Raw genomic sequence first — 24,926 nt, 5'->3', positions numbered from 1 at the left:
GAGAATGCTTCAGGACCCAGACAGAGAGGGTGGGCGAGAAGGTGGGGAGAGATGGTCCTTGGAATCAAACGATCCTGGAGCCCTGTAAAGTTCCTGGGTCTGCCCCTGATGGACACTGAGGAAGAAGGCAGTGCTGCCTCTGGGGTCTAAGAGCTGAAGACTCAACACAGAGAAAGGGTAGGTCTAGTCCAAAGTAGTGGGGGCTCCAAGTGTGTTAGTATTCTCCACTTCAAGGTTGTACACACACATATGTGCACGAAGTAAGTGTGTAAGTGATCTCGGTTATGACAACCACTTGTGTGTGTGTGTGTGTGGCTGAGCAATCTTTTTCAAAATTACTTCAGTTGGCATCCTTACCTCATCTGCAACTTTCCATATTTCTTGATCATTCCACTGTCCGTAGGGATCCAAGTTTTTTCTAAATGTTCCAGAGAATATAAATACTTTCTATAGCAATAAAGAAAAAGAGGAAAGTATGAATAACCTAAACACCTTCGTATGTTTCCATTATTGTATTGCAAAATACTTGAAGCAGAAAAAAAATACTTTAAAACAACAACAAATAGCCATGTACTTACCATCTAGTTTTCTTAAATTTTATTTTTTAGATTTATATTTTTACTTGCAAGAGAGAAAGAGAAAGAGAGCACGCGCAGGGGGCGGGGGGGGGGGGGCAGAGGGAGAGCAAGAGTCTTCAGGAGACTGCGGAGCCCAACGTGGGGCTCGATCTTAAGACCCTGAGATCACAACCTGAGCTGAAACCAAGAGTTGGATGCTTAACCCACGGTGCCACCCAGGAACCACTGGTTTTCTTAAATTTTAAAAATTTACCATAGTTGTTTTGTGTCTTCTTTAAAGAAATAAAACATCCCAGCTACATTGGAAGCCCCCTGTGAACACTTATCTAGTCCCAATATCCTTAGGAGAAGGAAACTAAGATCATTGTAAGTTGTGGGAAATTAAAATTTTGTTTTATTCCTAGGACTTTTCCTTACTAAGAGTAAATACAGCATAAAATCAGTTAAATAGTGTATGCTTATGAGTTATAATTTACTTGTTAGAACAAATTCCTATTTTATCCATATATTTTCCTTGGATTTCTTTGATAAGTCTAGCGTCCTAGAGGATTTTGCAATTGTTTGAATTTACGGACCCTTTATTTAAACATACATGTTCATCTGGTCTATAAACCAAGGCACATCTCTACTTGTACAACCAGGAGAAAGCCACAACTTAGAAATCACTGAAAAAAAATGGAAATCAAGTATTTGTTTAGGTGAGTGCATGTAACAGAGGAGGTGGATCCCACTGAGATGATGGGATGACCAGGTGATGCCCTGCAAGGAGTACTGCACAGCTGTCACCCTGAGACACCCTCCTTGCCATATTGCGGTTACTGAGGTCTGCTCATGTGGCTATAAATATTTTTTTTTTGGCTATAAATATTTTTTAAAAGAAAACCACTCTCACTGCGAAGTGCTGATGACACAATAATACTAATATTGCGTCCTCTCCTTGTACATATGAGCGAACTGCAAAGTACTTTTGATGTTAACATTCAGGATAATATTTTCTTTGCCTTTTTTCTTTTGCCTTTGATTATGTCCACTGAAGAGAATTAAGCACTACATTTTTTGAAATTATTAGTTTCCACAAATTGCCTTAGCCAGAGAGAAAGCTCAGCATCCATCTGATCCATAAGGAACTGCACAAGACAGGAGGGCCCCAGATTAACCATCTCTGTGGCTCTTGGGCAGAACCAGGGTATCCTCACCGTGGCGGCAAGATCCAAAGAGGGTCACATTAAAGACCTCAATCCCTAGGGAGTGTCGTATGGCTTAAATATCAAGTTGCACCAAAAATCTCTAGAGAGGGCAACAGGAAGACTTATACTGGTATTTCGTAACCTGCATCAACATCATCTTCCTAGGGGCGCCTGGGTGGCTCAGTGGGTTAAGTGTCCGACTCTTGATTTCTGCTCAGGTCATGATCTCAGGGTCGTGAGGATCGAGCCCCACCTCAGCTCTGTGCTGGGCATGGAGCCTGCTTGGGATTCTCTCTCTCCCTCTCTCTCTCTGCCCCTCCCTGCTTCCCCCACTTTCTTGTGCTCCTGTGCTCCCTCTCTCACTCTTAAAAAGAAAAAATCATCTTCCTTAGGGGAACTTATATTGCTTTACGGAGGCGGATATAAGGGATGAATATATGACTCCTAAGATGATGGATATATTTGTGCATCTTTCTCCAAGCTTCCCAGGAAATGAAAGTAATATCCAAAGAAACTAAAGAGAGCAGACAAAGAGAATTATCGGGGAATTCTGATAAACTAAGAATCAAATAAGAAGCGGCTCTGAAAACCTGAATCAATTCATTATTTAGCAATTGGGTTTATCTAGTACCTAAAGTTCAAAGGCTTACCAAAGCAATTTTGCTCTTTGCTGTCTTTTACATTTTTTTTTCCTTTAATATTGTGGTTCTTTGTATAAAAGGTTTCTTGCATTATAGAGAAAGACAGAAAATAACAACTGTGAGGGTTTATGAAATACCAGACAATACATTACATGCTTTGGAGACGTTGTCTCCACTGGGCATCAAGCTCTGGAACACAGAGCTTCACTTTATGGCACGTTTACCATAGGCCAGGTACGGCCCTTTACACGCATTATCTCTTTTCAACTTTCAACCAGCCTAATGGAATAAATCCTATTATGGGATACAAGGATCTCACAGCTGGGGGAGGTTAAGTGACTTTTCTAACAGCACTCGGCTGGCGGATAGCAGAGCTGGAATTCAAGCCCAGGGGTGTCTGTTCCAAGTATGTGCACAACATCTCTAGTCCTGCGCAAGCTAGTTTTCACCTCTGATCTGGAGCTCAGGAATGAGTAAGGTTGTGTAGAAGCAGCCCAGTGGGCCTAGAAAGGGGCCAATCAGTGCTCAGCGGCAGTCTTGGCATGAGCATTGCTAGCCGTACCCTGGCTACAGGCTCAGCTCCTACACCATGAAGGGAGCGGTTGGCTTCCTCCCCCCAGGCAGCACCTGAGTGGAAAGGTTTTTATATGGGCTACAGTGTCTTTGTAACCTTCAAGGACATTTACCCAACCCCTGGAACAGAACAACAGGGAATTTTAATTTGACCCAATAGAATAGAATAGAATAATGTCATTATTCTGGAGGACGCTGGGGGGAAGCCAAAGGTATCATAACAACAAAGCAGCCACAGAAGGGATTAAAGGTAATGGGGCTCACTGAGATGCTGTGACCATGCAGCTCTGGCCAGGAGGTCGACCTGCAAACAGGAGCCCATGCTCCGGAGCCTCAGTGTTCTCATGGTAAAATGGGGAAAGGACGCCTTTCCTCTCAAACCTGCTCTACCTATAGGCCTTCCCATTTTGATAAGTGCATAGCAACTTCACTTCCTCAATCCAGAGGTCATCTTTCTCCTCGATCCTCCCAGATGAAATCAATCATCAGTCCTGTGGATTTTCCCCTCAGATGTATCTCAAATCCAGTTATTTCTCCATCCCTACCGCCACCACATAGTTCAAAACGCCAGTGTGGCTCTCTGGAACAGTTACGAACCTCTAATTGACATCCGTCTTCTCACTCTTGCCTCCCTTCCAGTCTATTTTTAGTTAGCAACCAATGCAACTGCTACACATATAAGTTGGATTGTCCTCAATCTTTAAAAACCTTTGGCTTTCCATAACACTCAAGGCAAAATGTAAAATCCTGAAGATAGCCTGCAGACCCTACGTGATTTAGCACCTTGTATCTCTTCAGGCTCATTTAGCACCTTGCTCTATACCTTCCCTTTTTCCACCACAGCCACGTGGATTTATTTCACTTCTTCGGTTTTTTTTATACATTCTAAGAATCTCAGCCTGGACATTCTTCCCATGGCCAGACTTGAAGGAAATAATACTAACTATCCATTAAAACTTTGATCTTAAAAAAATAAAAAATAAAAAAATAAATAAAACTTTGATCTTTTTACATCATCTTTGGGAAATGGTATGCCTCATTTTATCTCATTATAGTTTAATAATTTACATGTAATACTTTTCAAGTGTATGGCAATATGTTATATGTTCATTTTATCTGAAATAGATATATATTCAAAATTGTGAAGGAAGGAAGCCGTGGAAATTAGACATCCCATAGCCTCAGATGTAGTGGATTTGATCCCACTCAGAAACTCTATAGGCCTATTGTTTATTTCTAGCATTAAAGTAATGCTTTAATTTTAATTATAAAAAATTGACTGAATGGACTGGTTTAGCTCAAATTAAATTTCACACAATTAACTAAACATTTCATTCCTGTCTTATAAATAGTATCTCTTCCTTTCAGAAGTGCCAGCAGGTGTCTCGGTTCTGTTTTCTAAACTGTTTGAAGTTTCCACAAAGGCATCTCTAAAGCTGAAAGGTCCCTGCAGGTCACCTATGTCCTTTTCCCAGGTTTACAAATGAAACAGCCAAGGCCCTGAGAAGTTATGTGGCTTGGCCAAGGTGACACAGTAAGATGGATTATACAGCAAAAAATACACCTGAAACTAAAAATCACAATGATCCTCTAAGAAACTGGTCACCAATAGGAAAACTAGGATGTGCAAATATTTGATATTTATTTAATATCATGGACGTATGGCATAAAGAGCAATTCTTGGGACTCCAGGAAGAATAAAGAGAGCACCATTGTTCACCAGCTGACTAATCTCTTTCCTGAAGCTGATTCCTCAACTTCTAAACTCAGTGAAGGTGGCCGAGCCTCTGTGGGGTGCTCAGAGCTGGTCACATACCACTGCAGCAGGCAGCGTGTGTTAGTCTTGGGTGTCAAATGAAACAAAAAAGCAATCTGGCTTCCATGGTGATTGAATATAGCATAAATTAAATAAGTGGGAGGAATGACTCCTTTCCTTATGCTTATAATGCTGTTTTGTTTTGATCAGAAGGGAAAAAAATACACACACACACACACACACACACACACACAAATTCACATATAGTTCTGCTAAAATGTGGCCCCACTGCTTAGAAGCATCAGGCTTCTAAGGTAGGCTCTGATCCTACCTCCTGACAATGTCTGCAAAATTTTATTATAAGTTGAATGTGTACAATAGAAATCTATCCAATTCCCACAAATCAAGATTCTGAGGTTGCATTATAGAATGTCTAAAAAATAAGTGTTGTTTGGCTCTGAAGAATATCTATTAAATGAGAACAAGGTAAACAAAGTATTAGTCAAAAATGTTTAAGATTTAGAATAGAGGATAATCTTACCATGTTAATGTACATATAATTTACTTATGTGTAAATGCGTGCACGTAAGATGTTCAGATATTTGTTTCCTGGAAAGTCATCTAATGTTTCTCAACCTTTTATGCTACAACTTTCCATTATACACTTGTTGAGAGAGAGCATTTTTAACAATGATTTTCAGATCAGACAAAATTGATAAAATTTTCAGCTCAGAAATAGTGGTTGTGTCATACTAATATCCACACTGGTTATTCTGCTCTTCTCCCTTTTTTTTTCTTTTTTTCCAAGCAAACTCTACACCCCGCCCTCCCCCCGCATTGTGGGGCTCAAACTCACGAGCCTGAGGTCAAGAGCCACAGGATCTACCCAGTGAGCCAGGCAGGCATCCCTTCTCTTTTCCCTTGAGTTTGGCACCCTGCCCTCACTGTGGTCTTCACTATTGTCTAGGACTTTACCACGTGACAACTGGAGAGTTTCTCACCTCTACTTCCTGCCTCTCCAGCGCCTTTCTGGAAGTCTGCCCTGCACACGCAGCAGGTGCTTCCAGTACCCTTTCACGATTCTCTTCCTGGCCCAACAAGAGTGAACTCATTCCCCACTGGGGTGTATCAGTACTTACCAGGTCTTTCCCCCTTTCCCCTAATACTCCCTAACACATGGCCTCCCCTGTCCTTTGCGCCCCAACTCTTTCTAATCCCCTTCTCTGTACTTGTTCATAATATCCCAGTCTGTCTGGGATCCTGGAATATGCTTTCCACAACACCCTGCCCCCAACCTTTCCAAAATCTACAAATGCTATGGCCCATTATGACCCACCTTAATTCCCACCTGCTCTGTGAAAGGGCCCGTACTCATCTGTTCATAGCGGTGGGAGGAGAAAAGAGGGAGGATACAGTGACAGTGACCTGCTAGAGCAGCTACAGCAGGGCTGACGGCTGTACTCACCCTCGTAATTACCCACAATGACCCCTGAGCAGACCCATGCCTTGACTCATGACTAGGTATAATTAACTATCCTTGGTAACCAAAACGGTAATTTTGGTTTCTTCTTCTACTCTCTGACGTCAGTTTTGAACTTCTCATTGGAAGCTCATAGGTGGGATGGAGACCTCAATGCCTTTTACATAACTATAGAATCTATAGCATATAGAATGATAGTATGCTCTAATTTTAAGCATATAGGAGTTTCACAACTAATTATGAAATCATTAATTATTATTACACTGAATGAGAACTGAGGCACTCCCAATTCCATCGCTCGAATCTACAGATCAGTGTCTTGGCCCTATTGATACCCTTCATAGCAAAAGTCATTCCAACCCTGTGGTGGAATCATATGCGGGCATGGGTTATTTCCAGGTCATAAGGTCTCATTCCAAGTATAGACCTAATCATTTACTTAAAACAGCTTGCAGCCTTTCAAAGTCATAATTGAAGTTCTACAAATATGCTTAAAAATTGTTTTTCTGGGGGCACCTGGGTGGCTCACTGCTTGAGCACCTGCCTTTGGCTCAGGTCATGATCCCAGGGTCCTGGGATCGAATCCCACATTGGGCCCCCTGCAGGGAGGCTGCTTCTCCCTCTGCTTATGTCTCTGCCTCTCTCTGTGTGTCTTTCAAGAATAAATAAAATCCTAAAAAAGAAAAAATTGTTTTTTTGTCCTTCAATAATAAAGTGCTTAACAAAGTTCAAGGCTAATAAACAATGTCTAGTCTTGATGTCCGAATTGCCTAAGGCAATGGGAGTCTGACTATAGGCTGTCCTGCCTCCTCTCCATGCCCTCAGACCGAGCTTACAGGTAAAGTGGGACAAGTTAAAGAAGGCTCCACCTTGAAATGTACATCGTACCCTTTTCTCCAGGCTGGTGCATTCTCCAAGATTGCTTTCCAGCTGTAGGAGAGAATGCATGCATGCACACGTGTGCGCACACACACAAACACAGACGCGGAGCAAGAACTTGCCTCAACTAATGACATCTTGTGATGCCACAACTGATGCCTCAGGATCACTATGAGGGAGAGAAAAAGTTTTTTGTTCAAAGTTCTGTTTGGTCTGTTCCTGTTTCGTGTGTCTAAAAACAAGGGACTAACTGACCCAGAGCTATCTCATGTTTCCATGTCAGAGATGCCCTTGCAAGGTCAGAAGGATGGAAGGAAGAGAGATGGAAAAGCAAACAAAATACAGTTCTTGGATTTTTAACCCTTTCTTCCTTCTTTCTTTTTTTCTTTTTTTAAGATCAAACTCCAGGCAAAGAAGAAAAAACTACTTAATTTGAACTTCTCAAGGAAAGTTAGGAAAATAAAAGCATCTCCTACTTAGGATATTAAAAAGGCACAAGGAGTTTCCCCTCTCTTCTTCGGGCATTCACTTAATGTTCTTAAGATGTCACTGGAGAAAAAGCCTTATATCCTATCTACAGATGTCCCTGTGATACAAGGAGACAGTCCCAGAAACCAGCGTCATAAAAACATATAATGAGATGCATCTGTATTAGCATGATCACGCATTTTTGAAGGCACATATCAAAGTACGTCTTGTTTAGTTTATATAATTTTATGATGTTTGAAGCCACAGAAGAGGGAAAATGAAATAAAGGCAGGTTTGGAAGATTTACTTCAGCAGAAAGGCAAGACACAGAATTTCCATAACTGGTTCATTTGGTTTTTCTCTGGGTCTTGCATTTAGGTTCCTTAAATAGAACATCTAATTTTTAAAAAAATCTATCACAGGCAGATAAACTCAAGGGTTCCCAGTGAAATTATTTTTTAAAGCTGTACTTGTGATCATGCATAGATTGGTGTGAATAATAATAACAAAAAAAACCCAAAAGCTTCACTACTTGCAGTTAAAAATGGGGCCGGGAGACTTAGAGTCAAATGAACAGCAACGCTTCTTGGACAACCAGACACCCAGATTCTATTCTGTGTTCGTCAACATTGTTATCTTGCCTAAGGCTATCACCTCGGGATACTTGTATTCTCAGTGTTTCTTTATCTTTAGACCATCTGACAATCTTTTTTTTTCTTTCTGAAAAACAAAACTGTTTTTCAAAAGTTCGACCAGGATTAAGCTTCTGGCAATATGGCAAAGTCTAGACAAAAAAAAATTAAAAGCATCAATCTAGCAGTTATAATATTTAGTGCCTGTTTAGGTGAAAAGAAAGCAAATGTTCCACTACAGTAATCTATCAAGAAATACAAGCTTTTTTCTCAGGCTAGATTTATGGTCAATCAATCTGGAGATGCTCCTGGCATTTTAATTTTGTGTTAAATGTAGAGAATTGTTAGAATGTGCTGGTGGAAATGGATTCAGCTCATTAGTACAAAGGAAGCAATGTGGTAGCTAAAGCCGTGAATGCGCCCACAGAGAAGAAAGCAAATGCCAGTAGAAATGCTACATGTGCCTTTCAGATTTGGCTCCAGTAAATACATTCCTTGGTTTCCATTGAGATCATTTTAAACTGGATCTGCTATTTCTCTCATATATAAGAAATCTTCTTCTACAATGACACAGATAGAATGCTACTAAGCCAGTGAAGCTAGAGACCCTTTGTGACCCAAATCGAAGAGTGACATTAAAAAAAAAGAGGCTACAGATTAATCTGACATGATTCGTTTCATCCAAAGAACAAAAAACAGTCATTAAACTTTCTATTTTCAATTCTACTACTTCATGCTTCCAAGTGTTTCTTATTTCAGCAGCATCATTTATATCTTGCAAAGCATTTCTCAACCTGCTGGGATTGCTAACTTGGAGCTCAGACCACTGAAGGAGGGGGTGAAAAAAAAACACTGATTAAAAACGAAAGTCCCATCCTCCCATGTGGATTGTGTCTTCTGGGAGAGATGATCAAAACTATTAATAGTTCAATCACTGGATGGCAGAGAGTTCCAAACTTTTATAGATAGTTTTCTTTTTCCCTGTGGAAATACTGCATTGCAGAAAAAAAGAAAGCAATAAATAATAAATATATTTTACAGGGAAATGTGATTTTCTGGAATTTAAGTGTCAAATAATGGTTAAAAAAATAGTTATTAATTTTTCTTTCTTTTTATTTTTTTTTTTTACTAAGTCTTTCTGCCTTACCTGTGGGATCACCCCAAAGGCTCTCCTCCATTCTTGCAAAGGGATTGAGTCCCAAGACACGCCATCTATTTGGATTTCTCCCTCAGTGTTCACCAGTCTCAAAAGAGCAGATAACAAAGTACTCTTCCCTGATCCAGTTCTTCCCAAGAGGCCCACCTAGAAAACAAGAGAGACAGAATTACTCCTGTGACATAGACACCATACCACAAATGTAATCTGGCGTTATACTTCACTAAAAAACACTGGAACTGTCTTGTTTTTTTTATCGCCAGGGGGACATTTCAACTTATTCTTTCAAACCTTTCTGTAACGCTCCCAACTCTGACCAATAGTGATCTGAAGCAAAACAATTCTGGAAAAGGAATACAGAAATTGGCCAGAAGGAGCTGGACTCTTAATTCTGGACCCTTCATTTATCACTGACCTTTACTAATGGCATATAGGTGAAAGATGCCCATTTTGCACCAAGGAAAACAAAGATACAATGTCTTCATGCGTACCACTTCTAAGGGTGGCCTCAAGCCAAAAGCTGGGCTCTATAAAGCTTGATCTAGTTCCTAATGCGAAGATGAGATTGAAAATTAATGAATCTGAAACAGTTGTAACATTCAGATACCGTCCATAATAAATTAGGCACCAGTTTAGGCCTGACAATAAACAAGAAAGAGTTCTGTGAGCTCTGTGTTCCCAGAGAAGCAGGCCAAGCCTTGCCACTCAGTGTATAAGCACCTGGACAGTTGTCAAACCAAGTTCTTACATCTACCCTGGCTGGCAGGAAGAGAACCTGGAGAAGCAAAACGGATATTAAGGAAAAGAAAGAAAAAACAAAACCTATTCTTGTTACCAAAGAGCACAGAATGGAAGTGCCAATGCCATGTGTCACAAGGGGAGAGTGGGTGCTCAGGCAGCCCATGGGGGTCCCACCTCTGTGCTCCAGGGGGGCTGCCGAGCACCTGGAGGAAGATGCTCTGAGTGGGCAGACATTCCTGCAACCATCAGCTGATCACTGAAATATGGCCCAACACTTAGTAACACTGAATAAATGTTTACTTCCTTCCCCTTACATGACTGCTGTTTCTCTTTTATATTTAGCTTTTTTTATAGGAGAGCTGAGCCACTGGTCTTTTAGAGCAATGCTTTTTACACCACCTGTGGCAAAGAATAGTTTTGTGTTGCCCTGTTTTGTTGTTGTTGTTGTTGTTGTTGTTGTTGTTTTGGCTTTTTTAGTTTCCGATCCACTGCAAATCAGTACTTCAAAAGAAAAGATAATAAAAACGAATTTCTACATACTTACTCTCAATTCTTATACTTATCAAAGACCACTAACTGCTCATAAGCCAGAACCAATTCATGGACCACAAAGGGTACTTTAGATAATAACTTATTTAGATAATAACTTATACTTTATTTGGAATCTGGTAATAAACTAGGCCTTTGGGATAAGTTGGTAAGCAATAATGACACCATGTCTTTTGTTCATAAGAGCTCTGTAATGAGGCTTTCACAGATGCTTAGTTTCTGAGACAACTGATAAAATCAGATAAACCAAAAGTTATACACAACATGTTTTTGACATTCCTCATACTACTGATCAGAAGCAGTAAATATTGTATTTATTTTTTCTTGATTATTCCTGTGTTAACCCAAGAATTTAAGTTCAGCGAGAACAGGGTGGTTTATATTCTTTTCCACTGAATTCTCACCACCTGCCACAGGGGTGGGTATACATAAAGTGCTCAATAAATGGTTGTTCAGATTGACTGAGGGTCAGGCAGATGGAAGAATGAATGGATGGAAAAATGGACATACAGATCAGACAGATGGAAGGATGGATGGATGGATGGATGGATGGATAGAAAGAAGGAAGGAAGGAAAAGAGGGAAAGGGATGGGGAGTGGGAGAGAAGGAAGATGAATGAACAAACTTATTTAGTTGATCTAACAAACGAATTTAGTTAATTTTGGTCAAATATCAGATCAAGTTTCATTTAAAAATCTTGTAAAATGTAATATGCACACCTCCATTTCTGACTCAGCCCATGCTGTACAAACATATTCATCATATGTCATGATTTTTCAACCACAACAATAAAGCTTTTATAAGCAATCTGAATATGCCTTGTGTAGGTGAGGTATGGGGGAAGGAAAGTTCAACAAGAGGAAGTGATTTACTTTAAAGTCATATCACAAATTTAATCAGACAACAAAAAGAAATAAAAGGTAACCAGATTGGTAAGGAAGCAGGAAAACTTTCACTATTTGCAGGTGACATAATACTCTATATAGAAAACCTAAGTGATCCCACGAAAAAAACTGCTAAAACTGATAAATTCAGTAAAGTCGCAGGGTACTAAAGCATGTACAGAAATTTGTTGCATTTCTATATACCAATAATGAAACGGCAGAAAGAGAAATTCAGAAAACAATCTCATTTACAACTGTACCAAAAATAGTAAGATTTTGGTTAGGAATAAACCTAACCAAAGAGGTGAAAGACTTGTACTCTGAAAACTAAAAAACACTGATGAAAGAAATGGAAGATGACACAAAGAAATCAAAAGACATTCCATGCTCATGGATTGGAAAAACAAATATTGCTAAAATGTCTCTACTACCCAGAGCAATCTGCACTTTTAATGCAATCCCTATCAAAATACCAAGAGCATTTTTCACAGAGCTGGAAGAAACAATCCTAAAATTTCTATGGAACCACAAAAGACCCCCAAATAGCCAAAGCAACCTTGAAAACCAAAGCTGGAGGAATCACAATTCCAGACCTCAAGTTATATTACAAAGCTGTAGTGATCAAGACATTATTGTACTGGCACATAAACAGACACGTAGATCAATGGAACACAATAGAAAACTCAGAATTGGACCCACAGCTTAGTGGTTAGTAAACCTTTGACAAAGTAGGAAAGAATATTCTCTTGGGAAGAAAAAAAAAACCTGTCTCTTCAACAATTCGTGCTGAGAAAACAGACAGCCACATGCAGAAGAATGAAACTAGACCACTTTCTAACACCAGACACAAAAATAAATTCAAAATGGATTAAAGACCTAAATATGAGACCTGAAACCATAAGAATCCTAGAAGAGAGCACAGGCAGTCAACTCTTTGACATCAGCCATAGCAACTTCTTTCCAGATGTGTCTCCTGAGGCAAGGGAAACAAAAGCAAAAATAAACTCTTGGGATATCAAATGAAGAAAATAATCAATAAAACTAAAAGGCAACCTACAGAATGGGGGAAGGTATTTGCAAATGACAAATCTGATAAGAGGTTAATATCAAAAATCTGTAAACAACTTACAAAACTCAACACTCAAAAATGAATAATCCAATTAAAAAATGGACAGAAGAATAGACATTTCTCCAAAGAAGACACCCAGGTGGCCAACAGACATTTGAAAAGATGCTGATGCATCATCAGTCATCAGGGAAATACAAATCAAAACTACAAAGAGGTATCACCTCACACCTGTCAGAACGGCTGAAAGCAACAACAAAAGAAACAACAGGTGTTTGCAAGGATGCAGAGAAAACGAACCCTCATGCACTATCGGTGGGAATGTAAACTGGTGCAGCCACTGTGGAAACAGTCTGGAGATTCCTTGAAAAGTTAAAAATAGAGCTACCCTACGATCCAGCAATTGCACTACTAGGTATTTGCCCAAAGAATACAAATATCCTGACTCAAAGGGATACGTGCACCCTGATGTTTATGGCAGCACCATCTACAATAGTCAAATTATGGAAACAACCTAAGTGTCCAACAACTGATGGATAAAAATGTGATATATATATATATATGTATACATATATATAGGAATATTACTTAGCCATAAAAAAGAATGGAATCTTGCTATTTTCCTCAACATGGATGGAGCTAGCAAGTATTTATTTCTATTTATTTATTTGTTTGTTTGTTTTTTAGAGAGAACGAGCGTGAGCAGGCAAGGAGCAGAGGGAAAGATGAAGAGAGAGAGTCTTAAGCAGGCTCCATAGTGTGGAGCCTGGTGCAGGGTCAGTCTCACAACCCTGAGATCATGACCTGAACCAAAATCAAGAGTCAGAAGCTTACTTGACTGAGCTACTCAGGTGCCCCTGGAGCTAGAGTGTTACGCTAAGTGAACTAAGTCAGTCAGAGAGAGGGAAATACCATATGAGTTCACTCATATGTGGAATTTAAGAAACAAAGCAAATAAGCAAAGGGGGAAAAAAGAAGAGGGAGGGTCAAACCAAGAAACAGACTCTCAACTACGGAGAACCAACTGCTGGTTACCAGAGGGGAGGTGGGTGGGGGATGGATGAAATAGGTGATGGGGATTAAGGAGCACACTTGCGATGAGCACCAGGTGTTGTATGGAAGTCTAGAATCACTATATGTGCAACTGAAACTAATATCACACTGTATGTTAAGTAACTGGAATTTAAATAAAAACTTTAAAAAATAAATAGATAAAAAATAACAAAGCCATATCACAAATTTTTTATCAAAAGCATCTTGAGGACCAGACCTCTATATCATTAGCCAAGGTTCTAATAACTAGGATAAATGACCATGTTCCCTTTCAAGAAGCAAATACTGAAAGTTCTAGAGAATTCAGTTTTTATGTTGATATAAGGCTTAATTGAGAGGCAAATTGTAAATCTTTTGTTTAGCTTTTTAGTTTTGTAGCTGTTCTCTGATCCTTCTGTATTATTGAACTGAGGATACTGCATCGTGTCTGACATGTTTCTAGCTGCAGGGAATCTTATTGGTCCATATCTAACAAAGTCTTCTTGTTTATATAATTGGCACATAATAATTCTTTTCCGGGATTTGTTTTTCCAGGCTTCTCAGTGATCTATTGAATAAGGCCAGGGTACTTCCCGCAAGTAAGCTTTTAAGGTATATCCTAATTGCAAGTCAGTGATTTCTAGTAACTTCAGTGAACTTCCTTTCTGAGAATTTTGGATCAAGATAAATCAAAATACTATGTGGACAGCTACACAATGTTGAATTCGGTGCTAGCTGTAATTGCTCTGTACCATGAATAGAACAGTCTCAGTACATTCTTTTCAAAGTGCTTGAGCCACTATTTTAGTATTGCAACAGATGGAAACCTACTATACTTATTTTTCATCTTCTGTGGTTTCCAGAAATCAAGATACCAAGTAAGATGAAATCTAGATCTCTAAAGTGGTAATTACTGTACCTTTTATATATTTACCATTAATGAAATATAATTCTTAACATATGTTCTTGAGAATATGCTCCTCATAACTCTAAGTTTAATTACTGAATGATTCAGCTACTAAATACCAATTTCTATCACGACAGGATGCCATATGTGTTTCACAAATCAAACAGACATCATCTGAACCCTTAACACTGTTTGTTTGTTCGCTTGTTTTACCCTTGACACTGTTTAAATTGCTTCTGGCATCTCAGGATTTTGAAGAGTCTACAAATAAAGAAAGCAGGGAAGCTCACCCAAAAGAATAGACCTTGAAGTACTATTAAATACCTATTTAACTAGAAGACCATCCAGTACTGTGTTAGACACAATTTACCACCTAAGGCATTTTGATAAGTCTATGTTTATCATGAAGGACCTGGCTCCAAATTAGAATCCCAGTCTGCATTTTGAGAGAAAAGAAAAGGAAAAAAAGGAAGAGATATTCTATTGGGGAGAAGGTAATCTGGATATTAAAATTCCAGCAAAGGGATCCCTGGGTGGCGCAGCGGTTTGGCGCCTGCCTTTGGCCCAGGGCGCGATCCTGGAGACCCGGGATCGAATCCCACGTCAGGCTCCCGGTGCATGGAGCCTGCTTCTCCCTCCGCCTGTGTCTCTGCCCCTCTCTCTCTCTCTGTGACTATCATAAATAAATAAAAAAAAAAAAATTAAAAAAAAAAATTCCAGCAAAAAATCAAAAGCTTTTAAGAAAACAACTACTTGAAAGTAAAGTAAAAGTTGTAAAAATCTTGCTCTATTTATCATGCATTGAAAATAAAATTTAAAGTACAGATTCTGTGAAGTAAAGGTCTAAATTAGGAGCAAAGAAGATAATAAGACACCTCTTCCCTAAGATAATTGTTATGGACAAAATGTTTTAACATAAAGACTGAATAACTTTTTTACATAACATACTGATTTTAAAAATCTTTCACCATGCTATGAGCTGAATATTTGTGTCTCCCCCAAATTCATATGTCGGCCTTTGGGAAGCGATTAGGTCATAAGGGTGGAACCTTCATGAATGAGATTAATGCCCTTATAAAGAAATCCCAGAAAGCTCTCTCACCTCTTTCACTGTATCAGGTTACAATGACAAGACAAACATCTATGAGGAAGTAGGTTCTTACCAGACAATGAATCTGCTGGCACCATGTCCCTGGACTTCCCAGACAGAATTATGAGAAATAAATTTCTGTTGTTTACAAGCCACCTAGCCTATGATATCTTGTTACAGCAGCTTAAATGGACTCAGGCACACCATCCCAGCAAAAATGCTGAAATCCATTAAAAATTAAACAAGAGATGTCTATTTAAGTCCTTTTCAAATCTTTTCTTCTTTTTCTTTTTTCAAGATGAATTAGACCACAGCTGATCTTGTAGGATTCTTGAATAATCAAGATAATATACTGAATTTTAGTATATTCTTGAGTCAGCATGCAAAAAGTATGTTTGGGACATCTTGTTATAGACAGCAAGATGCTCTTATATGTTCTAAGGGCAAGGCAGTAGAAATAACAATCTTAACAGACCTGCTCAAAATAATATTTTAACAATCAGTTCATACTCTAATCAATCATATCACCTAGAAGTAGGTATAAGCTATTCATTCATGCATGCATTTAACATATAGTAAGCTAGGCAATGTGCTAAGCAAAGGGACTGAAAGATGACAAATAGGACTTCTGATTTCTGGACCAAAATATAAGGAACTTGAATGTCATCACTTTGTCCTAACAAGTAAAAAGCTGAGCAAACTGAAAAATCAAAATTCTTCCATCTGTTAGAGAGTGAAGACACGGAACAAACCATAACCACCATAAATGGAAAGACACACAGATATAGAGAATCACAATTTATGAGAGAAGAAACCATGATCAGAAAGTTCACAGAAACCAGAATCGGTAAAAATCTCTAAACTGTAACTGACAAATTACTGGAGGGTCAATGTGGACAAGTCTGAGGGCAAAAAAGTCAGGGGGAGGTCATTTGTAGAAGGGCCATTTTGTGAATATTACCTCCAGGAGCCCAAGGATGTTTACCATTTCACAGTGAAAAACACAGAAAAATCCCTGATGGATCCAGTAGGAGGAGGGAGAAAGCAACAATTTTGTAATACTCCAGAGCATTCAGTTCTTCATAAGACTGCCCTCAAGAGAAGCTATTTTATGAGAGCTTGACCTACTGGGGTTTTTATTGGAACCCAACTGATCTAGGGAAGGAAAATACCCAACTCCAACTCACAGCTCATCCTGTGGCTGCAGTGAAAGCAGTACAGAGGGAAATTTATAGGATTAAAGGCATATATTAGAAAAGAAGACAAATCTAAAATCAATAGTCTAAGTTTCTACTATGGGAAACTAGAAAAAGAAGAGTAAGTTACATTAAAAGAAAGCAGAAGAGAAATCGTAAAAATTAGAGCAGAATCACCTAGTTGAAAATAGGAAATAAGTAGAGAAAATCAGTGAAAGCTGGTTCTTAGATAAGATCAATAAAATTAATAAGCTTCTAGCCAGGCTTAACTAAGAAAACAAGGGAATTAGTAATTAAACAAATTACTTATATTAGAATTGCAAGAGAGGACATCACTGCGCATCCCATCATGTGAGAATAATAAAGTAATACTATAAGCAACTACATGTCCAGCAATTTGAAAATCTACACGAAATGTACCAATTCCTCAAAAGATACAATCTTCCAACAGTCACACAAGAAATAGACAATCTAAGTAGGCATATATATCTTTTAAAGAAATTTTATCAATACTTAACAACCTTCCAATTCAGAAATCTCCAGGTCCAGATAGATTCACTGGTGAATTCTATCAAATATTTAAAGTAGAAATTCTATCAATCCTCTACAAATTCTTCCAGGAGATAGAAGCAGAGGGAATACTTCCTAACTATTCTATGAGGCCTACATTAAGAACCACCAACAACAACCAAAAGCAGGCAAAGACATTAGAGACCATTTCTCATGAACATAGAACCAAAAATCTTCAACAAAGTATTAGCAAATCCAATCCAACAACGTACAAAGAGATTATATACCATGACCAAGTGTAATTTATTCCAGATACACAAGGTTGGTTCAAAATTCAAAATGAATATAATCTACTCTACCAATGGCCTAAACTAAGAAAAATCACAATTTGTATCAATAGATGCAGAATTCATTTGACAAGATCCGATGCTAATTCCTGAGAAAAACTCTGCAGAGTAGGAATAAAGGGGAACTTCCTTAACTTGAAAAAGACATCTATAATGACCCTCTAGTTAACATTGCACGTAAGGGTGAGAAACTCAAAAGACTTCCTGCTAAGATCAGGAACAAGGCAAGGATATCCTTTCTCATAACTCCTTTTCCACATTATACTGGAAAGTCCAGCTAAGGCATTAAGACCAGAAAAGGAAATTAAAAGCATGCAGATTGGGGAGAAAGAAACAAAACTGTCTTTGTTCACAAATGACATTATCATATACATAGAAAATCTAGAAGAATCAGCAATAAAATTCCTGGAACTAATAAGTGTTAACAGCAAAGTTGTAGGATACAAGGTTAATATACAAAAATCAATTCCTTTGCTAAATACCAGCAATGAACAAGTGGAATTTGAAATTAAAAACATATTACCATTTACATTAGCACTCCCAAAACAAAATACTTAGATATAAATGTAAGAAAATATAATATACAAAATCTAGATGAGAAACACCACAAAATTCTGATGAATGAACTCAAAGAAAAAGTAGGTAAATAGAGAAATGGTCCATGTTCGTGAAAAGAAAGATTCAGTATTGTCAAGATATCAATTCTTCCCAACTTGATCTATAGATTCAATGTGATCCCAGTCAAAATATCAGCAAGTTATTTTGTGGAGCTGACAAGCTGATTCTAAAGTTTATATGGAGATGCAAAAGATCTTGAGTAACCAACACAATACTGAAGAAGAAAAACAAAGTAAGAGGACTGACATTACTCAATTCCCATGACTTTGCCTTATCATGGACTTAAAAGATCAAGGCTGTATAACATGAACACCTGCAGTTTCCCAACTCTTTTTTTTTTTTTTAAAGATCTTAATTGCCCAACCCTTTACTCATCTTTCTCTTTAACCCCAGCTATCTGCTTTCCTTCTGTCTCAAAAAACAAACAAAACAAAACAAAACAACCAAAATCTCTATAGTGCAAAGGCAAAAGAGCCTCCATATAGCCATCCTCTTAGGCAGGTGGTCTTGCCTGCCCTTTCCCACACCAATGTCAGTGCTCTACAGAACTCTTCATTTCAGTACTCCCCCATTCCCTAACACTTTGCAGTTGAACTTCTACCTTTATTTCTCTATACCTAATGACTGTCTTAAACCGGGCTCTCATTCTTGGAAGGGAATGTATCAGTGATACCGACTACTGTCCTTATACACCCAGAGTTCTTACTCAGTAGGGTTGAATGAGGCCACAAATATGCATTTCTCACAAGTTCCTGAGTGATATAGATGATCCTCGTCCAGGGAACCACACTTTGAGAATCCCTGCTCTCTTGAAGATGACCAAAGACTACTCAGGAGCAAAACTGAGTAAGATTTTCTGAGTCTTCAACTTCCTTTGTTACTTCAGCTCCCAAGATCAATAATTCCCATTATTTTGCTCTAGGTATGTCTTCCACTTTATCCTTTATGCATCCTCCAATCTGACCAAACTAGTCGTTGTTTCCTGTACATGCCCCATGCCTTCAATTATTCCCTCTGCTTACCCTTTTTCACTCACCTTTGCTTGTTCAAATATACAGTTCAAGTCTCAAAGTCTCCTCCTAAATGCCACTTCCTGTGGAAAACTTTCCCTGAATAGCACAACTCCCAGCCAACTGATACTAACTGCTTCCTCCTTGCCTCTGCATTATACCTATGTATCTTTTATTAAAGGGTATAACAAGGGTTTTTGGAACCTGAGGCTTATACAATATGGAGGAGGAGTTCTTTCCAAGAATAAAGATTTCAAAATTAGAAATATAAAATTAAGTACATGGCCTTGGAAGGGGTTCAGGCAAGTAAACTCTGAAATTTAAGCTTTGTTAACTTCACAGTGATCTGCTTCAGTTCTTACTGGATCTTGCATTTCCCCTTAGAGGGTCATCTTCTGGGACAGATATCTCTTTTTCTCTCTTCCTTTCTCTCTCTCTCCTTTGGCTCCTTCTTTTTTTACTTTTAAGGGAAGCAGGTGAAAAAGAATTTTAAAGTCAGACAGATCTGAGTTTAAGATCCCTGCTAACTCACTCACTTAATTGAACTTCAGTTTCTTCCACTGCACAAAATGGGTAATAGTATCTACCTTTGGGATTATAATAAGATCAAATGTGATAGCAAAGAAATGTCTTTAGACAGTGCTTAGAACATGATAAGCACTTGATAAACATTAGCTTCTCTCTTTGGATGGCAAGATCCATAGCCTTACGTAAGTAATTTTCAATTCCCTCAGAGCACCTACCGTTCCTTGCAAAGAATAGTTAGTGAACACATATGGCCTATTTTCTATATAAAGTTTCTGAGAACATGAAATGCCTAAGCATACTGCTTCTTCCTCATTTTACAGCAGCTCTTATTATTACTCTCACATCAAGGAAACTACCTACAGAAATGAGGACTCTGCAAATTGTCACACTCGTAGGACTCGGTTGGATTTAATTTAGCATGCAAGTTAGCATCAGTGAAGCAAAGGGTTGGGAAGATGTCAGGAGGAGGGAAAGGAAATAATTTACCAAGGCTGCTCACTCTGGTTTATGTCAACTTATTTGCTGCTATTGTTTGTAACTTGACATCACTTTTGGAATCTGTCCTGGTGGTCCCAAGGACGTTTTCAGCTACTTGTGGCACTCACTGATGTGCAAAGCAAAAGAGAAAACGTAATTGTGTGTTTTCTCAATGCAAGGGAGGGACAAAGGCAAATAATTAATTTTACATAGTTCTAATGTACATAACCTCATTCTAATAGAAGGGACAAATTCAATCTAAAACCTACTCTTTCCATTTGTGCTGATTTAAAACTGTTTTCACTCTAAAATTACAAATGAAAGAGGAGAAATAACAACCAACACCACAGGAATACAAACAATCATAAGAGAATATCATCAAAAAGTATATGCCCCAAATTGGACAACCTAGAAGAAATAAGCAATTCCTACAAACATATAAATACCAAAACTGAAACAGGAAGAAATAGAACATTTGAACAGAATTATAACCAGCAAAGAAACTGAATCAGTAATCAAAAAACTCCCAAAAAACAAAAGGCAAGGACCAACCATATGGCTTCACAGGTGAATTATACCAACATTTAAAGAAGAGTTAATACATCTTCTCAAGAAGAGACGATAGAAAAGGAAAAACAAACAACAACAAAAAAACCCATCCAAATTCATTCTATGAGGCCACCATTATCCTAATACCAAAACCAGATATGGACACCACACAAAAAAAAAGAACTACAAGTCAATATCACTGATGAACATAAATGCAAAAATCTTCAACAAAATACTAGCAAACAAAATTCAACAATACATTCAAAAGAATTATTCACCATGACCAAGTGGGATTTATTCCTTGGTTGCAAGGATGGTTCAATATTCACATATCAATCAACATTAATCAACGATGATACATCATATCAATAAGAGAGAAGAACCATATGAACATTTCAATAGACACAGAAAAAGCATTTGATGGCGTACAACATCCATTCATGATACAAACCCTCTACAAAGTAGGTTTAGAGGTAACATACCAACATTATAAAGGCCATCTATGAAAAACCGATAGCCAATATCATACTTAATGGGGAAAAACAGGACTATTTCCCTAAGGTCAGGAACGAGACAATGATGTCCACTCTCCCACTCTCACCACTTTTATTAAACACAGTACTGGAAGTCCTAGCTACAGCAATCAGACAACAAAAAGAAATAAAAGGCATCCATTGGTAAAAAGCAGTAAAACTTTCGCTATTTGCAGATGACATAATACTCTATATAGAAAATCCACGTGATCCTATCCAAAAAAACTGCGAAAAAAATTCAGTAAAGTTGCAGGGTACTAAAGCATGTACAGAAATCTGTTGCATTTCTATACACCAATAATGAAACAGCAAAAAGAGAAATTCAGAAAACAGTCCCATTTACAACTGTACCAAAAATAGTAAAATACCTAGGAATAAACCTAACCAAAGAGGTGAAAGACTTGTACTCTGAAAACTAGAAAACACTGATGAAAGAAACAGAAGATGACACAACAAATCAAAAGACATTCCACGCTCATGGATTGGAAAAACAAATATTGCTAAAATGTCTCTACTACCCAGAGCAATCTGCACTTTTAATGCAATCCCTTATCAAAATACCAACAGCATTTTTCACAGAGCTAGAACAATCCTAAAATTTCTATGGAACCACAAAAGACCCCGAAGAGCCAACGCAAGCTTGAAAAAGAAAGCAAAGCTGGAGGAATCACAATTCCAGACCTCAAATTATATTACAATACAAAGCTGTAGTGATCAAGACATTATTTTACTGGCATAAAAATAGACATATAGATCAATGGAACACAATAGAAAACTCCGAATTGTACCCACAGCTATGTAGTCAGTTAATCTTTGACAAAGCAGGAAAGAACATCCAATGAAAAGAAATACCGTCTCTTCAACAAAGGATGCTGAGGAAACAGACAGCCACATGCAGAAGAATGAAACTGGACCACTTTCTTACACCAGATACAAAAATAAATTCAAAATGGATCAAAGACCTAAATGTGAGACCTGAAACCATAAGAATCCTAGAAGAGAGCACAGGCAGTCAACTCTTTGACATCGGCTATAGCAACTTCTTTCCAGATGTGTCATCTTGAAAAAATATTGGCTTCATATTTAATAACTTGAAATATGTGTATTCAATATAGGCCTGGTCTGTAATAATAATAATGCTACCAATGGACTTTACCAAGACATTGCTTGAGGCTACCGAGATTTACTTACTAAACACAGGTCAAACAAAGCAAAGAATATTTAAATCTCACCCTCTGGCCAGGACTTATTGAGAAGGAAATGTTCTCTAATATGGCATTCCCACCATCTATATACTTTGCTGTGAGGTCTTTGACAGTCATTTGGCCCCCTGAGGGCCAGATATCATCTTCCCTCACATGCCGATTCTCAGTAATCATAACTTTTGAGAGCTGGGCATCCTTGGATGGTTTGAATGACTTGGTAGGTGGTTTACTTTCTTCTGTAGGCATGTCAATAAACTTGAAGACTCGGCTCACCGATCGCATCTGAAATGAAATAACAATATTTTATTTTTGTTTGCTTAATACCTGCAGGCAATGTCATAATTAGTGTGATGTTTCCTTACAAAATAACATGTAAGATGTGACGCTGCTCGTCGTCACCTGGTTATTTGTCAGGAGGTTTTTCAATGAACTAACAGGAAATAATTGGATATAATTAAAAGCTTAACCAAAGAGAATTAACTAGGATTTATATAAATGGGCTCTGTATAGACCTGTTTATTTTTGTGATCATTTAATTCTCAGTTATGCAAGCCACACATCAATAGACAAACTATACTCAAAGGAATGGATGATGTCAAGGGGAAATTTTTTCTTCAACTATGAGCAACACTGCACACTGTTGTACAACTGGTATATTATAATAAAACATTCCACACCTCAAAACCACTACTGAAGATTCTCACCTCTCAAACTGCCTTAGAAAGTGTCTATAATTCTCTGGGTCAACTGGGTGGCAAGTGGACCCTTGATGCTCAGTAAATTTTGAATGACCTCACAATAATCTTCAAACAAATTTAAGTCACTCTTCTATATCTGTGGTAAATAATTACATTTTTAATACAAATTACTTACAGATCAATTTCCATTGCTGAGGAAAATGTCACTGTATATAAAAATTATATATGAAATTAAATACACAATTGCTCTATAAATCTATTCATGTAACATTTAATAAAGTACACCTTTAATGTACACAGAAATAAAAGAGCTCATGTATTTCTTAAAGCTGCTTAAATTCTTCAAAAAGAACATATACCTCTGGATAGTTATGATTTATTGCAATTTGGAATTTAATTTTTAAAATAGCCTTGCAAATAATAGGCACTTAATAAATATTTGAAAAATTCATAAAGGAATGAATATGTGAATGATTACATATATGAATAAATAAATTAATAACAAGAGAGTTGAAGACTTTGAATTCACTCAATTTCTATTTTTAATAGATATCCTTGATGACTTAGCCCTTCCCAGGAATTACTAGCTTCCTGCAAGGAAATTGATTGCTTTTTTTTTTGGTCTGAAAAGTAATTAGTGATTCTGGCTTTCCTCAGTCAAAATTCAACCCTCTCCTTTACAATGTTAATTTATAGCCTTAGTTATAGTTAAGGCTTAGATTAAAAATGATATCTTTTGCAAAATAAAGGAAGGTGGAAAGAAATGTATTCAGGGCATTTGCTTCTATTATTACTATTTTTCATTATCAAAACATGGGACAGGAAATTTTTATCATCTTTAATGTGGAATTATTGGTAAATAAATCAGAGGAATTTAAATATTGATCCTTGATTGAACATTAAAAATTCCATCTTATTAGCAATGTAATTGTATTGCTGGTTTCACATGCTATTGATCAAGTTTGCTGTTTGTGAAGTTCTTCCATCTAGTAATTTTCTTGCTTTACTTTTTTTCATCTTGAAAAATCTTCATATCATCTTCAATAATTTTTCAAGATTCAAGAGGAGAATTTTTTTTAAATCAAACCCATTGTTAATGGAAAAGTATCCAAAGCCCACATCCATTATAAATAACTCTAGAGTGGCTCTCACACATAATGTTTTCAATTCCAAATTACAGGTGACTTTCAGAGGTTGTTAAATCCTGATTCAGTTTTTTTTTTTTTAATTAAAGCATACTTTTGCATTACATTGTCATTAATTTTCCTAGAAATTTGCTAGCCTATACAAGGTCTGAAAGATCAATTAGAATTGTAACTACCATTCAGATGGAACTGCCAGAAAAATAGCTCAAATGCATTTAAAATATTTTATTGTACTTACCCTGCAAAAGAATAATATTATGTTCTTGAAATGATTGAAAGAAATGAAACTTAATTTCATAAAATAAAGACATTTTTTGCATGTCGATGCTGTGAAGAATTCTAGACTAGTCTTTGTTAAATATATCAAGAAAGACACAATCTAACAAAAATCCATCATATTTTAATACTTCCACATGGTAAGCAAAACACTTAAATATTGTTACCTAAATGACTCAAAATTATATGTAGTATTATTAGAAAATGACATTTAA

The 24,926-nt window shown here is 37.5% G+C and overlaps 1 protein-coding gene across 1 annotated transcript in view; it reads right to left on the bottom strand.

Annotated features, from left to right (window-relative positions):
• The window catches only part of CFTR (CF transmembrane conductance regulator), a 162,535-nt gene that overhangs the window by 11,861 nt on the left and 125,748 nt on the right, over positions 1-24,926 (bottom strand). Inside the window, exons 22-24 of the mRNA XM_041728196.1 lie at positions 22,620-22,874; positions 9,342-9,497; positions 358-447 (exon numbers count right to left, since the gene is read on the bottom strand). Of these exons, the coding sequence (XP_041584130.1) occupies positions 358-447; positions 9,342-9,497; positions 22,620-22,874 (501 nt within the window). The remainder of the gene's footprint in view (positions 1-357; positions 448-9,341; positions 9,498-22,619; positions 22,875-24,926) is intronic.

Source organism: Vulpes lagopus, chromosome 13 (genome assembly GCF_018345385.1).
Source record: "Vulpes lagopus strain Blue_001 chromosome 13, ASM1834538v1, whole genome shotgun sequence".
NCBI lineage: Eukaryota > Metazoa > Chordata > Mammalia > Carnivora > Canidae > Vulpes > Vulpes lagopus.
This window is presented reverse-complemented; position numbering and strand designations above follow the sequence as displayed.